At 42.3% G+C, this 18,986-nt stretch overlaps 1 protein-coding gene across 1 annotated transcript in view; it reads right to left on the reverse strand.

Annotated features, from left to right (window-relative positions):
• Window positions 1-16,207, reverse strand: part of st18 (ST18 C2H2C-type zinc finger transcription factor) — a 34,808-nt gene extending 18,601 nt beyond the window's left edge. The window contains 4 exon segments of the mRNA XM_048259558.1: window positions 3,558-3,799; window positions 4,429-4,459; window positions 5,735-5,786; window positions 16,104-16,207. Of these exon segments, the coding sequence (XP_048115515.1) occupies window positions 3,558-3,799; window positions 4,429-4,459; window positions 5,735-5,786; window positions 16,104-16,136 (358 nt within the window). The 5' untranslated portion in view covers window positions 16,137-16,207.
• Window positions 16,208-18,986: the final 2,779 nt, after the last annotated feature.

An 18,986-nucleotide genomic window follows, 5' to 3' on the forward strand; every position in this document is an offset into this window, starting at 1 on the left:
CATTAAGGTTTCATGTTGGACGGAACAAAGAGAGATTGAAAACTGTTCCGAGGGACAACACAAATATGTCCAATGATGTAAACAGCATGCTACATGTGGAAGTTGCACAAAATTGAATATCTCTGACAGGCAAGCCCTGACCTGTAAGGCAGCCTTTGATGTTTGGACAATGATCACAAAAAATGATAACTATTCCACTGTAGAAACAAAATTGGGGAAATCAATAGGACATGAATAAAAGGCATTTATAAATTCAAAGAAATATTATGTCTAAACCAGATGAATAGCTTTTTATAGCTTAGGCTACTGTTAATTGATTGAAATCATCACATTCATCATAAAAGTAGCCTTGAAACAACTTGAAAAAAAATTAGCACTTTAAAACAAGAGATATGCTTTATACAGTGGCCAGAATAAGTCTTCATTACTGGGTCAGACAGCTAGGACCTCTTAAGCACCCAAATCCCCTTTAAATGATACTTTAGAATTGAAACATGGCTGATTATATTAAGTCAGAGTCAATGATTAACAAAGGGAAGCTATCATCTGGATTGATTTAAAATCTCTTTTTATCTGCAAAACCACTGAAACTTACTTGTGTATAAGGCTCTTAGGCCATAAGGGGTTTTTCAGTCCAACTAAATCATAAGTAGGCGATAGATCTATCCTCTTAGATGATCTGACGTCACAGCCCGCATCAGAAATAGACACGGGCAGAGCTGGGCAGTGTGATTGGTTGATTAGATATTTTGGGAATCATTGGGGATCAAAAATGTTGTGTTGTGTGTTAAAGTGCTCTTAAGGAGAAAACAGGCATTAACAGATATCTGCAGAGTGTGTGGTACCACGCTTAATCCCCCCAAAAAAGCAACATAAATGCTCAATGGATCACCCTGTCTGCCACACTTCTGCCAAAAACAGATAGTAGGATTTACAAATATAGGATGGGACAGCGCTTTGTGCTATACAGTTGATGGCAAACAAGCCTCTGTGGCTTTTCATAAGACAACCGAAACCTTCAACTGTCAGTTGACAAATGACAAATTCCTTTAGATGTTTATTTGTTTATTTTTTCCAAATCTCCAACATGTAGAGGATGAGACAGGCCCTCCTGCACACTGTGTGGGAGTCTCTGGCCAGCCACGGCCCCTGGACCCCCCCACGTCATCCCTCATCACAGGTGTGGGACCAGCTGCTCGCCGCCTCCACCCGCCGACACACACCGCAAGCAGCCACGCACATGGGAACCGGGAGGTGTTGCCCTGATGGAGGCCACAGCACTACAGTACCAGTACAGGCCACATCCAATGGATCAGAGACAAAGGACACATAATCTACCCATGCCAGGTCATGGAGTTCATCTCATTTTTCTTGACGAAGATGAGGAATATATACCGTGATTAGGAGTGATTATTGGAGCTGTGTCACGTCCCTGTAATTGCTGAGGCCCTATCAGATCTTTATGTGATGTGCATTTATGTATTATTAGTATGTGTTTTAAGTGTGTATAGGAACAATATTAAATTGAATAACTCAGTGGTAGACTCTATTGTTCAAGACACATGCAGACACAGAAACATTTTACACTTTGACACAAAAAAAAAAAACAGTCTCCTCTGATTTTTCACAAAGCTTGGGATTTGCCCAAGTGACTTAAAAAAATGAATACACATCGAGTAGAAATCTCCATGCAAAGCAGGCAGATTGTGTTGCTGTATGGTGAGATATGGCCGCTCCTCCCTGATACTCTGTGTGTCACTAGAACATTTGAATCTTAACAGAGGCGTCAAAAAGCAAGGCTGTCCAACACTGAGATGAAAAGTTCGCCAGTTATGCTTAGTTACAATTAACAGAGGACTTCACTGCCATCCAGATGGATGCACAGCCCTGACCAAAAGAGGGGGGGGGGCATGGAAGCAGAGAGAAAAAGAGATAGAGAGAAAGAGAGGGAGAGAGAGAGAGAGAAAGAGAAAGAGAGAGAGGAAGAGAGGGAGAGAAACACTTGGATCCCGCCTGTAATTTGCGTGTTGGAACAGGTGAACAGTTTGTACTCCAGAATAGCCATTACCGGAGAGCGAGTCTGCAGACCAGAAGCTTGGCTAGAGTCACATGCAGTACGGTGCCACCAAATGGGAGGCTTCCCCCAGCTCCAACCCCCACCACCCCCACCTCCACCGCCGCCTGCCACAACCCCTCTCCCTTTCGCTGTGAAATGCAGATATTGACTGCAGCCCTTCCTCCATATTCTTCCATTCCTCACTACTGCTGTGTATTATGCCACCCCGACATGCACCAAACCTTTGCCACAGACGACTGATCAGAGCCAACTTCTTAATGTGGCTGTCAACACACAGGACATACATCACTGTGGTGTTAAATGGATTTTCCTATAGAGTCTATAAAATGTTTTGTGTACACATTCTCTTAGATGAGGACATATCTCCCATGAATAAAGTTTGGGAGAATTATAATGATGCCTAGTGAAAATATTGCAAAAGGGTTAAATAATTGTCATGTAATATGAACCCTGGAAACAAATAAATTCCATTTCCCGTAAATCTACTCGATTCATTGAGCTATTCTGTTGGTCCATTTAACAACCCACATGTGTCCAATAATGGGCTGTAGACATTATGCCTAATTATGTATATTTGGACTGTGTTAGATGGCCTAACAAAGGCTTTCGAAGGGGACAATTACGTTTGTTGCTTAGTTACATCGTTAAAAATACACCAAATAAGTACAGATTATAGAGGCCAGGGAAATACGCACATAAACCATGCACATTGTTGCCAAAATGTTCATAATTGATTCATTAGAAAAAACGCAATGTTTTGTTTTGCTAAAGGTCCACTTCTATAAAATAAAACAGCAACTTTGATTATTTTTGTGCGACTGTTGTCAAAAAAAGGTTTGGGTGTGTTGAGTGCGCTGTCTCCTTTGTCAAAGGAAGCACACAATCACAGTGTTACCCTCTTTTCTATTAGTGACATTATGCGAGCAATTATGCAAGCTCCTAAAAAAGACTGTTTGAGCTGTGTACTCAGCAGGAGTGAGAAGCATGACAATACATTTTGGTGACTTGTTCCACGCTTTGATTAAATAATACAGTATATTTTCTTTTGCTCAGAGCTAAATACAGAAAAAAGAAAGGGGAAACAACATCATCATTTAATCTGAATACTCACTTTGGTCTCAATGCAACACACACACACAAACACACACACACACACACACACACATGTACAGGCACACAGACAAGAGAGAGATTTGCTGTGCCAAAAATATCATGGCAGATCAGCCGTCAAAAAACTTTGGTCTGTGGATGTGACAGTCTACTCATGTGGCCCCAGCAGTGTAGTCTTTTACTCCCCAGCCCCAGACACAGTGGAAATTAACGACAGCGAGGGAGGGAGAGAAGGGGGTGGAGGGAAGGAGAAAGGGAGGGGAGGGAGTTGGGTGGCAGAGAAGAGGAAATATGAATGCAACAGATGGCAGTTTAAAATTCAGCGTCAATTGTTCATCAAAACAGACAAAACAACAGGACATCTGTCTACCTGCTGGAGTGTCAGTGTTCCTCAGCTCGGCTTTGTCCCGTGCGGCTGCCAGCTCCGCGCCTTCTTCATCCTCGTCCCTCTCTCCGTCCTCGTCTCTGTCGCTGGCTTGGCCGGGGCCGGGGCCAGGGCTGGGGCTGGGGCTGTAGTGACGCGGCCTCATCAGAAGCGACTTGCGCTTGTTGACGGGGGCCCCCAGGACCCCATCGAGCGCGCTCCTCTTCCTGGCAGCCAGCACGCCGGCGCTGCAGTGACCACAGACAGGGAGGTGTTGGTCAGGAGTCCATTATTATCGAGTCACAGTCACCACCACGAGGGAGACAGACCCCCGGCTCACAATGCACATAAAAACACAGGCGGACTGACACTGTTCCGACCATCCCTACACAATACAGCCCGAAGTATGGCCACAGCCCTGTCTAAAAGGCTCCCACGCAGACACCCTAGCTGCTTCATTCCCAGGCCTGAAATCTCCTGACCGTTAGTTGTTATTTCCATCAGAACATAAAAATACCCAGTGGGCACTAACTCACCATAAAGGGACGTGTAAAAACACCAAATACAATATGTCATCACGGTAATTACACTGTAGTTATTATGCTCTACACATTTGGAATTGAAATAAGACCATGTGGTACGTATTCAAGGACATGGAGGATCTGTGATACAGTAAATGGTCCCTAGGGACATAAGCAAAGCAAAGAACTACAAAGAGGACTATGCAAAATACTGCTGTTTAAGTTGTATGTTAAAAAACCCAACAGCTACCCATTCATGCATTTGATGAAAGAATAAAAAACAGGACAGGTGAATGAAAGTCAGCAAGGCACCGGTGCCAGCATGGACGTGATAAGGCTGTTGAACTCTGGCTTACCTGGGCACCTCAGCAACGCAGTCAGTCAGAACTGCAAACAGAGGGACAGGAGAGAGGGGTAAATGTGTGTGTTTACATTTCCACTGCGCTGGACCACAGACACAGCTGCCCACCCACTATCAGCCACCCAGCATCTGAAGTCAAAACATCAGCTTATTGACCCTGCTAGACAACTGCGCAGGTTACACAGAAGTCGGCTGATGAAAACACACACACACACACACACATGTGCACACCAACACTGACACACAGACAATGTAGGATCATGAGATCATGTAGCTGAAGATTAGCTTTTGATAGTTGAAAATTAGTTTGTGATAGCTGAAGAGATAACTGCCTTGGGGCACAATAGAAAGATCTTGAGTGTTTACTCAGGAAGTCTTTGGAAGAACACACACATACACACAAACACACAGAAAGAGATAGAGAGAGATAGAGAGAGAGCAAGACCATTGCCAACAATTCAGCATTTTTAACTATTTTTCTTTCCACTGTGTCACAACTGAGGTCCATTTTAACAGGAAATTAACTGAAGCGGAGATAGGAGGCGTTTACAATGAGCACCCACAGGGACGCAGGCCAGTGCGAGAAACACACTGACGAGGGTGAGAAGAATGAACACACTGCTTATACGCTATCATTTATTCACCATTTATAAGCAGACTCACAGACGGAGGTTCAGAACTGCCATTTTCCCTGGCATGTGTGTTCAGCTTCAGGTTTTGTGGTTTGAATGGCGAGAAAAGATAAATGGTGTTTCTGTTCCTGTCTAATCCAGTCCCCCAGTGCCTAACTAGAATCAAACACAGTAAAAAAACAGCAGCTGATGGGGATCACTGCAAACATTGACAGAGCTCTGTAGAGAACTCCAGACTAACTCACTGAGACTTTCTTCACCAAGTCCAACCCTCCCCTCCCCTGCAAGAGCATGCCAAAGAATTGTTTAAATGGCACGTACGTATAGCGGAACAACTAATCCCTACAAGACTCCGAGCACTTAAATAACGATATGCCACCTCAGATCGAGCAAGCACCGGGCACAGACGCACTCCTTAACTCATTTGAGCCAATATTGCAATTTAATGAAGTGATTCCCCTTTGAATAATGCATTGGCTTTGCTGGCAGGCCCGCTCTTCACGTTGAAAAGATGAAATATTAAAGCAGACAGTTCTGATATGAAACTGTTGAACTGATACTTCAGCTGAATTGAGCTGAGTGGCGTGGATGAGCGTGAATGGGACGTGGAGTAGGAGGTAGGGGCGTGTTGGTGTGGGTACAGAGCGTCGAGCACCATGCGCTACTTACCCCCGCTGCCACCGCATACTTGGGTTTGGTTCTCCTCGCCTTCAGCGTCCATCTGCAAAATGATAAAGAGTGGAGGTGAGCGGAGAGCCAGACTGACGGACAGACAGAGTGGACTGCCATCGCTGTGGCTCCACGTAAAGACTGATCGATCACAGGGCTCCATGGTGCAAATTAGGGAAGGAGGGACTGTCTGTCTGCCTCATAAATGCTGCATCGATCCAGAAGTTTTGAAGTGCAAGTCATACAGCTCATTAAATGGTTCAAACAAGCGCACCAGTTTGATTTGGGTGATAGTTGAATGTCATGCTACTTCATAGGGTCAGCTAGTTAATGTTTGTCTCCTTAAATCAGAGTACACAAATGCATCTAATAACTGAATGAATTTATAAAAGATTAATCCCCTGCCTATTGAGCACCTAGCTGTACTGTACTGTTGGGGAGGGCTGCACATCTCAAAGACTTCTGTAGATTGGGTGGTTTGACAAACTTTTATTTCCAAGATAGGTATTTCAAACATCAAACAAATTTCAAACATCAGTGTTATTTGCTTCTTAAATTAAATTACTTGTAATTTAAATGTGAACTTTTTTTTAATTAATTTTCAACTACCCAATCAGAGACATGCTTGTAAGTGGAACACAATAGCTGGGGATTCAGTAGAGGTCTCTGTGTTGTGGCTGACTGTTGTTTGGAGAGCAAACATGTTAGCAACAGGCAGAATCTGAGAGGGAACAACAGCCCCATTCTAAACAAACAGCAGCCACGCCACCGTATGTCACCATCCCCCCAGACTCATCTAAATACCAAAATAAATACATTTCTCCGAGGTGCCAAAAAACATAATAACACGCTGGAAAAACATCACCACGAAAGGTGTGGAAAGAGACAGCCGCCACACCGTGCATGTTTAGACAAAAAGAGTTGTTAATGCCCGGCCACTCTCCCCTCTGATAGTGGCGCCGTCGCCTTGCCGATCCCAAATAAAACCTATTAAATGTAATTATTCCGGGCTGATGGCTGTGTATAGTGGTCACCGGGGCGGTGAGGAGCACTGAGTCACTGGCGACGGCGTTACTTTCCCCCCCGCAGTAATGGGAAACCTGACTTCTCTCGCTGGCGCGCTGTTGTGATTGAAGCTACTGACCTGTCATACATTTATAATGGGGGGGAGCAGGTGTGGCAGTGATGGACCTTAATTTCCTTTAATAAACCTTTTTATGTGGCCCACTCCTAATGCCACGCCAGTCTCTCAGAGGTCCTGCGCGTAATAGGTTCATTACTTTTGATTACCGGGGCCCTATTGAGACAAACAACTCCCCACCACTATAGATTACATTCTGTAAAAACTAATGTACCTGATTAGTTCATTACTCTGCTCTATTTTCACTTGCTGTGCAGCGCTCCGGCCATACGCTGATGTGCGCGCAGATGCGCCGACACATATGCACACACGTATACTCACAAATACACATGGACACACTTGCATGCACACATACATACACACATGTGCACGTAGGCTAACACACACACACACACACACACACACACACACACACACATACACACACACACACGCATGCACACACGCACACACGCACACACACACACACACACAGACACACATCCATGTTTGCACATTGGCTAACACCTCTTGAAAGACCCATTAAATGTGGGAACTGTTTTGTTTTGATCACATTGTCTTGTTTTATGTTAATTTACAATCCCCATGAATATACAGTACACACTACTATCTATTTTTCAATGCATTTAAAAGGAACAGTGTAACACTAATATTATACCATAGCATGTATTAAAGTTTAAATGAAACAACTGAATAATCCATTCACAGATCCTTTCATAGACAAGCCTGAATGTGTAAACTAATTTTTCCATATTTGCATTTTTTTGTGTTACATGGACAACAGAATGATATAACTGTGATCTCTCACTGTTGTGTGAGCATGCAAGCTTCAGCTAGAGAAATTGTGAAAGGTTCTAAAAGGTTATAAAACAATTATTTTTGAAACCTAATCCTTTTGAACACTATTAGTCTACCCACTGGCATTTCCTGTGCCTGTCAGGAAATCATAAATTGCAGTATGAAGAGCAGTGATTACAGTACCCTGGTCAGAATGCAGTCCACTGTGGTCATAAACCCCCCTATGTGTGTAAGTCACTCAAAGGTAGAGTCCACAAATAGGTCCTTTGCAGTTCTCTAACGGTCCATTTGGTGTGTGTGCATACACGCTGCCTAAGGAAGATGGAACGCAGGTGTGTCATTTGATTGGCTACTGAGCTCAAAACCTTTCAAACACTACTGGTAACAGTCCCTGTAACGGTCAAGACAAGCATAACCATTATGATTTATTTTTCTGTGTAAAAACTAAGTGCCAACAAAAGGAAAAGATTGACCCTTTTTTCCTTAATCTTTCTCTCCTCCTCAGAGACTCACTACCTTGAGCTACTATTAGAGCTGTGTCCCTGGACCTTGGCTTCAGCCATGGCCAGATCCAGAGCCAATGAGGCGGCTGGGCTTCATCTAATCACCAGCAGTGCTGGTCATCCAGCGGTCAGACGTACCTGCGCCTTGATCCGGCAGCCAGTCACCAGAGGATCCGTTCTGCCTCAGCTGACTGGACTGGCTCTGTCTCACCTTAGTGCTACCTGCTCCTGTCTCTCAGTTACAATCGCTGTCTAAAGGGTGTGACATTATGACTACGGGTGTGCTTCTGTGAGATTATGTAAAAGTTCAGCGTAACATCTTACATATTGTAGAAGTTCAGTGTTTCAAATGACAGACCATTTCCTGAAGAACTGAACTAAAGAACTGACCTCTCTTTGTATTTTGCAGGACGATTTACAGGATATATTGTCAGGTCCACCCGATCCACCCCGGTCAGTGAGTCCACAAGACCTCTGCCTCAGGATGTGAGTGTGCAAGTCATCCTCTGAGAAATAACAAATACGAAGATGTCAGTTATTTCTGCTCAACTCCTTCCTATTAAATACATCCAACTGATTACAACATTTCAAAGCACATGGGAAGGCACTTTTAAACCAATAGGCCAGTACCAGTCTCTTTGTCACGCATTTGTGCAAATACACCAGCAACGGCCAGTGCCATTCTTAGAGAGTAGATGTTAAGACGTAGGGATTAAGAAGAAGATGGGCAAAGCCATCCTCTGACCCCACGTGGCTTATGGAACAAGATGCAAATTGATTGCTCGACAGAAATCAAATAACTTGTGTCTAATTAATACAAACGGCCCATGATGAGGGGATGGAGGAGGGGGGCAGTGGGAGCACTTCAGAGCTCTTAGTTCCAAATTATTTATTTCTGTTTGCTTTGAAAAAACAAACTCTCTCTCTCACACACACACACACACACACACACACAAAATACACCCTGATATACTGTTCTCTTAATTATAGGCAATGTGCAAAGCAACCCCTACTAACACATATACACACATACACTTGCACACACACCGACACACACACCGACACACACACACACACACACACACACACACACACACACACACACACACACACACACACACACACACACAGGCAAGCACGAATCCAAAGCTTAAATCACAGGAAGGGGTGAGAGAAAGGAGGAGAAGAGGGAGGGAGACCTCATTAGCATAAGAAAAAGACGAACGACAATTTGAACCCCCAGATTGTCATCTGCTGAATCATAATTTGATCTCTCTCTCTCTCTCCCCCTCTCTCTCTCTCTCTCTCTCTCTCTCTCTCTCTCTCTCTCTCTCTCTCTCTGTGTCTCTGTGCTCCTCCGTTCTCTAAAGACTGCTTTGCTAATGTGCTAGTCCCCCAGGTTCCTCAGGGGAATACCAGGGGGCTTCCTGGTGCTGCTAGTTTGTGTGTAATCAAGTTGCTGGCTGTCTGGGGCCACAGCTCCCTGCCCTGACCCCATCTGCTGGCCCGGGAAGACCAGGCCAACTCAACTCTCACGGCTACGGGCCCCCACCAGGCACCACCACATTGGCCACTACTCCTGAGCACACTCAGACCACACGTAAATAGCCATTTAGTGCATTAACAATGTATATTGATATTTAAAGGTGGACAGGAGAATTCAAGATAGAGAACTGTTTTTTTGCATCATGTTTGCATCTGTGAGCAGTCTTGGCTGTAGAATTGAACTATGGTGGAACTATTATTTTTATGAGATCATTTTACAAGCAGCTCACCATGACCTACATCGTACGCACTTAAACATACATGGAGTAAAAACAATACTTAACTTTTAGTTTTTTTAATCAAGGACACAGAAACATACATTGATAGAGTGACACATGTTAACAATATTAATGACTATTTTTTCCTCATAGAAAACTTTGTGATATTAAATAGATTGTTTTGTTTACACTAACCTCAAAAAGGTACTTGGCCAAAAAGGTTGGCTTAGACGCATTCAATTAGCTTTTGAAATGCATACTTGGACCACTACTGAATGACTGTTATGATTAGATTACATACCCAGTGTAATTACAAAAACCTGCTTATTTGTGCTTTCATGCAGGTGTGTGTGTGTGTGTGTGTGTGTGTGTGTGTGTGTGTGTGTGTGTGTGTGTGTGTGTGTGTGTGTGTGTGTGTGTGTGTGTGTGTGTTGAAAGACAATAAATAAATAAAGACCTTGAGCCCCTATCACCACTGATGTGCATCCCCTTCCTCAATAGCCTCTTCTCTTTTTTTGAACCTTTCTTGGGCTGTATCAGTCTGAGTTATGGGTTTTTGTGTGTGGGCTCATTGCAAGGTCACTCCCAGCATCTCTTTGCTTATTGTTTTGTCTCCGCCCCCCCCTCCTCCTCCCCTCCCCTCCCAGAAAGGGTTAAAACGGGAATGGATTTAATTATGGAATGAATGGAATTATAATGCGCCTGCAGCAAGTTTGCCTCCTTATTTATTAAAGCAGCTGATGGGCCAGGTTTGATGAGCCACTTCTGGCATAATTGAGTCATCACACAAAGAGGGTTCCTCGCATTCAGAGTGGTTTTATCAGCAGCAAACAGACCTGATTACTGGCAATTACACTCTGATCTAGAGGAAGGAGAGGAGAGAGGGAGAGAGAGAGAGAGAGGGGGAGAGAGAGAGGGGGGGAGTGGGGGAAAAGAGGCAGAACGCACGGGGGAACTTCTGTGTTTATAGTTTACCTCGGGAATAATTTCCACATTAATTTTACATGCTAAGTGTTTCCTAGTTCTGCATAATAAAATGCAAAACGGCAAGAGATAGCAGCATTTACTTTCATAATTCCGCTGTAATGAACGTCCAAATGTATGGCAGAAAAAAACGGTTGTAATTGTACATGAAACACAGGAATAGGGTCTTTTTGTCCTCATAGTCCTTGGATCAAAACACAAGAGTGTGTGAAGCAAACAAACAAGCAAAAACAAAGTCTACTATTAGCACAGTGCCGAAATGGTGCTTTGATATGAAGCATGTGAATGGTGCCAAATTGAATATGCCACAGTATATAATGTTAAAGAATACACAAGTGCTTTCAGCACCTTTCATTGACATGCAAATGAATTCATGACAAGTACATCAACCATGCCACCCCACCCCTCCCCAGCCCTGATTTGACTATTTCAATAAACAAATTTTCCTGAAAGGATTTTCTATTTTCAGGGAGCGCAGGGCTTGATCAGATATCCACTGCCTGTGGAGAAAAGAAGGCAGCTGGGTGTCAGCCTTCCAGCTCAGAGCCACTGTGCACTTTGTGGAGAGGGAGAGAGGCTGGGAGAGCAGTGCTGTCCTTATGGACACTCACTTCTCTAATACACTTTACTGAGGGGCAGTCCAAACTGATAACACAAACAAGGACATCGAGCCCAGCCATATTTCACTGAAGGTGCATCTTATCCTATTTGCCATTAGGTAAACTAGTAGGTATACACATGTACAAGTGTAATGGTCATCTAAAATGTGTGTGCCCTCTGTATAAAATAATAAAATAATTTTCCCCAGAACTGATGTGCCATGACAAAAAGATGCACTTGTATAGAGGACTCTTCAAGTTTTCTTATCACAATATTTAACATGCTCATACCAGACATATCAGTAAAAATGTATTACAGCAGATGTCATAGCTGGACAGTGATAAACAAATGTGTGCCCAATCACTTTCAGTTTCAAGAAGAAAAAACTCAAATCTTGCCTCTCTATGGGGCGCTGGGATCAGAGAGATATGCGGAAGAACCCTTGAAGACAACTGTGATTTCTGGTACACAAGTCAGCTGCAACTGTGGCCGCCAAGCAAAGTGTTTGCATGCCGAGCCAAATTGGTCATTTTACAAGGAGGCCTGGCTTTTTATCGCTTTTCCCAAGACATAGACACTTCAATAAAGGAAAAAATGCGCCCAGAATTCTTAATGCACAATTATAAGCTTGGCTGGCAACTGTCGCCCCAATAATCTCCAATGATGGCAACACTACAGGGAAAACTTGTCATTGGCCGCAATAAGTGGGGACAACATAAAACAAACCATCGCTGACACCTTCGCCGAGGTGATTTAGGCGAGTTTCTGTGATGTTTCCAAAGTCACTCCTGAGTTTCCTCCTTAAAAATGAAGATCGCCTGCCACACGGCCCTACTGCAACGGACCTCTAAAAGTCTGGAGTGTCTTATTTGCCATCAGAGGCATGATCTGTCTCGCCTAACTGATGTCAGTCCAGTGTCAGCATCCCTCTGCTTTTGAAGACGTCTTTAAAGCAGCATGTCACTTTTTGATGATCAATTTCGGTCCAAAGCTCCATTTAATTGTTTGTGGACCAAATGTGTTTAATATGTGTAATATAAAATGTACTATTACTTTAAGCAGTGCATAAAAAAGTGCATAATTCAAATGGATAAGAATATAATAGAATAAAATGAAAAATATAAAAATCTATGCTATGAAATAAATAATAATAGGGAACAGTATACTTTTGTGTAAATTAATAACCCCCACCATTCTAAAATAACAACTAAAAATATGTTAATTACCAGTGGAGAAAAAAGAGATATATCCAATAATCAATCATTTTGAATTATGCTTCACGGTAACATTGCTTGTTAAAATGTTGTGATGACCAACAACTGTATCTTCTCACTGAAGTTCAATTTCAACTGGAAGGGCTTAGTGACCAATGACCGTAAACAAGTAATGTAAGCATTAGAAACAAGGTACACAAAACCCTAAAATGCAGTCTGCATCCACAAAAGGCTGTTGAGCTCCATGCCGTTGAAACGAGACCCACACTGAGAGCCAGGTGTTAGTGGGGAGGGGGAAGTTGCACGGCTGCTTTCTGCGATCACCACAGCCTGATCCTGGCCATTGTCTCTGCCCGAGGAAGGCTTTTCAACAGAGAGGGTGGATGAATGCGACCAGGTGGTTGGCAATTTTAGAGAAACGTGGTTACCGCTCGAGCTAAATCCCCCCATCACAAAAGGCAGGTCTCCTGTCCTTTAAGGCCTCTGGGTAAAATAAAGAGGAAGGGGGGCTGCTCATACAAAAAGCGAAAAGTTTATCATGGACCGGATTTGGAAAAAAAAGGGACACACGCTTTAAACACAAATTTCTAATCAGATTGCACTGAAATGAACAGCTCGCATGGCAGCTGTACTTTTCCCAGGGTTAATTACCTTTCACTGCTCTCCCCTAATGAGTCAGCTGTTCGTGTCATTAAACAACTCCACTTCATCCTGGCTTCTCCAGCATCCACAAACACTCAGCCCTGCACTGCTCTGTTTGCTCAGCCTCTCCACACACGAGCGCCAGCAAAAAAGAAACGCTTTTGGGGCTTATGTTCGGGATCAGACTGACCGATGTCCTCTCTGACTGAAAAACTTAGGTTGCAAAATCAAGATGAAATGGCCTGGTCTCAGTTGGACACGATGACCCTCAGCATGTGCTGAGGACTGCTTTACGGACTGGGGAGTTAAATTTGTCAAAAAATAAATGTTTCCAAATGAGGATGGCTTTGTTAAGAAGCAATACTAATACTAATCTGTTGTGATCCTGAGAAGCAGGGGATCTGAAAAGTCAAGCTCGCTAATACTGATACAGTACAAAGGGGGGAGGCTGGAATACACACACACACACACATACACACACACACACAGACACACACACACACACACACACACACACACACACACACATACACACACACACACACACACACACACACACACACACACACACACACACACACTCACATACACACAGACACACACATGCAAGTGCACATTTTTAAAATGCAGAGAACACAATAATCAAGCAAGCTACTTACTTACTACTTGCACATGTGCCTAGTTCAGCACATTTATCATTTAGCTTCTATCAACTCAGGAAGATTCAGAAGCTCACTGGATACTCTGGCTTAGACCGTTCAGGGAGTTTTAAGTGATTTTTGCCAGTGTGTGGCAAAATCCCCTGGCTACCTGGATTACAAACTCTAGTCCTTTAACTCATGCCAGTATAAATCCGTGTTAACTCGGATTTACCTCTGGCATATGAATTCCCAGTCTGAATAAGCTTTGTTTGGAATGAGTTGTGCATAAATATTTTATGCATTAAAGACAAGACTAATGGCAAATTCTGATTTCGGCGAATCACCAAAATGTGTATTTCTGTGTGTTTGTTTTGAGTGTGTGAAATGTGTGTGTCTGTGTAACACATTTTGAACCTTTAGCCAGTAATCACTATTCCAAAAAAACTGATATGTGAAAACTCCTTCTCTTACATGCTTCATAGCACTGACTGTCCAAGTGGCTATACTGTCAGTAAATATTCCTCCTCTGTATGGTGGTACTGGACTCCCAACATAAAAACAGCTAATAAGTGATGCATGTCTTTTTGTCAACAAATCCCTTTGGAACATGCAAACACATACAGTATAATTTAGTATCATGTCTTCAGTGAAATAAACACATAGTACATCCACGCCTATATAGAGATGCTCAATCATGAGGATGATTGCCTGATTTGTAGCTATCAGAATAATCATGAAAAATGTATCTACCACCACTCCATCTTCCAATGTTCAAACACAGACAGACACACACACACACACACACACACACACACACACACACACACACATACACACAGACTTCTGGGATGACATGGTTAAGCCCCCACTATTTTGTACTTAAAAGGTTAGCAGGGCTGTATGATGAGTTTGAAGCAAGCTTGCCAGATCAGCAGATGGTGCCTGATTATGATTATGTGCATCAATAAAATGAATAATCTTTAACAAAACATAAAGTTGACTTAACTCCAGCATTTAATAAAAAAGATGGACTTCCGCAAACATTTCATCCATTTTTTTGCTATAGGTATTAAGTGGTTTTAAACAAGCACATTTGCAATTATTTTTCAGTTGCTTCATTTAATGGATCAGAATTCATGCTGACAACGTCATATTTTGTTTTATTTTTTGATGTTTAAATGCCTTGATCCAAACTTTAAAAATGAAGGATAAAGTGTATTTTAAAATCAATTTAATTTTGTTTTTAATTTTTGCATGCTCGTTACAATTCATTTTCAATTTAATTTACTTTAATCGCAGCTTAGTCAGAGGAGTTCATGGATTAAATATACATTCATGCACCAAACTGATATGGAACCACCACAACCATCATCTTAATTATTTCATAAATCATAAGTTCATTCTTAACGTATTCCCACCAATAGAGCTCTGAAGAACAGTTTTGAGCCATTGCTAAACAGAAATGTCAAGGAACAGAATGAAAAGAGTTGCTTGTATAACTTCTTTAGAGCAAAAAAACAACTACCATGTTTATGGTTTTTAGCAGACGCGTTTGTCCAAAGTACTACCACTACCTACTACAAAAAAAATTACATTTAAAGAGTTTTTGCATGCTTGTAGATAATAACTGAAATTTCCATGTCAAGAAATAGAAGAAAAAATCAGGTTAAAGCAAGATATTACTGCAGCAAGTCATGTATAAATAATATCAAGCAGACAACTAGAGAGCACAAGGAGAGCAAACACAACACAGAGTACGTGAAGTCAAGCAAAGATGATCAAAGGCAAACTCCAATGTACCACAGTGCACTCAGAGCAACACCAGACCCCACTGCACTGGTAAAGCAGCTCAGCGCAAGTAAGAGCTTCCAGACAGCTGCGCGCTAACCTGTCCTGGATCTGTGTGTCTGTTAGATCACAACTCTATTAGCCTTGAGAAGCCTGCCTCCCTCTCGCTCCGCACTCTCTATCTCTCTATATCTCACCCTCTCTCCCTCTCTCTCCGTTGCCAAAAAAGCCCAGAAAGCAGCGCACAGACACCATTGGCGTCTCCATAGGGCAGGGTTGCGCGCGCCTGACTTACCATTTCACTCTTAGCCTTTGTTTTCCCTTTCATAGTAGCATGAAGGAGGCACAGAGCAGAGGCTGGGTAGAATGGAGATGGGATAGGTTAGTCCAGTGTGTGGCTGTCGTATATCGAGTAGTGTGCGGGGGGACACTGTGATACTCCGCCGAGCTGCGCTTGGCTCTCTCGTTTTTTTCTCCTCTAGCCTTTGTGCCTTTGTGTCATTAAACGCACCAATCTCATTAGCAGCTGAGGCACAATGGGCTGATTTTTTTTTTTTCGGTGTAAATATACCACATCGTGACCCTCAAGGTAAGACCTCTAGAGGTCTTTTATAATATCATATAAAAGATGTATGCAAATCCTATGGGGGAAAATCATTGGATGAACTCTAACAGATTCACACATGTCAGGACCTCAGTGAAACGCAGTTGTTTAAAACTAGTGTGTGCACTGTCAGGCATGTGGGACAAATGGAGAATATGCTTGACATGTGATCAACTAAAGGAACACATTTGTATGACAGAGCCACAAGAAGCAAGCTCAGGGGTGTAGATAGCAGATATAGATAGCAGACACAGATAGCAGATGGGTGCATGGAGAGGATGATGTGTGAATGGTTGAAGAATGACAGCAACTTGATGGACTGACACTATATTGACTTATGATGGTTGGATGGATAGATGGATGTCTTACATGGAATAAAAAATTACGTACGTATTTACATCCATCATACATTCATACATCCTTTCATACATACATACATACTTGTATGATATGTGGATGAACACACACAATCATACAAACACACTGTTGAGTGAAAAAGGATGTGGATGTTTGAATTAATGGATCATAAGAGCAAACTGGAAGGGTGGATGAAGAGATGCATTCTCAGATGACGCAACTGTGTGGGCAGCTGTGAAAAATACAAGTGTTGATCATGCTGTCTTGCTTATGAAGGACAACTAATTAAATAAACGAATGACTTCATATGGTTAGCATAGTTTTCTTTAAAGTTTTCAGTGTAACTTCCATCGTCCAAATTTGTATTGCTTAAAAAAATGAATGAATAATGAATTAAATAAATTCATAGAAAAGAATGAGATCTCAGCATAGTCATGGGATACCAGTAACTACAGAGCACAAAAGCTGAACATTTTAAGATAATGCTGAACACAGTTGTGTTTCTTGTCACTGGTCCCTGATGTTGGATTTGTGGTAAGAGTCCTGTAATTCCATGGAAAATGAATTATTGTAAGCACTTGCAGCAGTGACAGCTGTCCATATGCATCAGGGACATGTCTACTGGCCAACTTGACCCTTGTTAGAAAACAAAACAACACACACACACACACTCACACACACACACACACACACACACACACACACACACACACACACACACACAAAGAATACCACAGCCTGGGACTTGCCGAGCGAGGTCACTGGAGATTTTCCAGACAAACGCAATCCAGGGAGGGGGTGGTGGGGGAGAGAATAAAAGGACAGGCACAGAATCTCATTTTAGCAGACCGCACACAATCTGGGCTCCCACAGAACTATCTCTGTCTGACCGCTTTCTATTTATCCCTTATCAGTGTTTACCAACCGCTACTTTTCTTTCATTCACACTGTGAGGCAGTTCTCTTACTATCAGTCAACAGCTGACACCGTGGAACAGCCTCAAAGGCAAGAGGAAGGGATCAAAACTAAACCAAAGCTGTTTAAACAATACAACAGAGGAAATAAATTCATAAATCCTAATTCTTCCCAGCCCACAAGGGTACAGGCAGATCCTTTATAGTTAGGCCAACAAACAAAACCGCAGCCAATGAGGTAACATTACAATCAAGGTAAATGCTCAAATAGATTCAGGGGAAAAATAGTGTGGACAAAGCCCATGTAATTTTAATTAGAAACATGGCTGCTTGCCTCTTGATCTTAGGCAAATAAAACTTACATCGTGTAACTTGTTTTTATTTTTATTTTATTTTTATTGATCTCTTGTTTGCGGTAAGGGTTATCTGTTTCTGCATCTGATTTGATGGTGGCCATGTTAAGATGTTACACTTATTTTCTGATGCTATCAATATGCCACCTTTTTTCCTCTGAACCATTTCATAGTGAGGTGATATCTGTGACAAAAAATATGTCAAATTAAATGTGAAAATGGAAAAGGTTTTCAGAGTTGCCTATTTCCAAGGCAAGGCCAAGGTATGAAAAGATTGCTTTGGGGCAAGAAGCAGACTCTCTCCAGGAGATCAAATATCTACTGAAGATGATCTGATCCAACTCATTCCAAGATAGGACAGGTGGTCTACATGGAAACTGGCCATCTCACCCTTCAGCTCAAAAATAATGGACAAAGTTTGCCGTCTCCAATTTATGGGTAACATTTAGAAGGGTTTACCTGGAAATGATCACTATTCATAATGTAACTGATGACCATTACAAGGTAAATCTCATTCATGATACATGAGTTCTGCCCCACAAAATTTAACAAAAATAAACAATAAAAACAAAAAAGTGTTTAAAGTGGTTAGCAGTGTGTGTCTGTGTCTCTGTTTTTGAACTAAATGTGCAGTAGATGTGCTATTGAATCATAATTTACAAAACCATTTTCCAATCACACTCTATCAGCGGTGTTTTCTGGACTACTGTTCAAAAGTTAAGTAATTAATTGCATTTATCCCTTCACCAGCTGCTCAGCAGCAGATGGAACATTTCTGAAACCTTGTTGAATTAAATCCACATAATTCCTTTTCCTGGATTAACTGGGGTGAAGTTTGCATAAAGAGAATAAAAATGTAAGCATGTACACTACACGGATTGGCAAATCAACACTACAAATATCAGTGTACATACACCCCCAAGCTCTGTGATTCCCTAAAGCTCAACTGT

Source organism: Alosa alosa, chromosome 1 (genome assembly GCF_017589495.1).
Source record: "Alosa alosa isolate M-15738 ecotype Scorff River chromosome 1, AALO_Geno_1.1, whole genome shotgun sequence".
NCBI classification, from domain to species: domain Eukaryota; kingdom Metazoa; phylum Chordata; class Actinopteri; order Clupeiformes; family Clupeidae; genus Alosa; species Alosa alosa.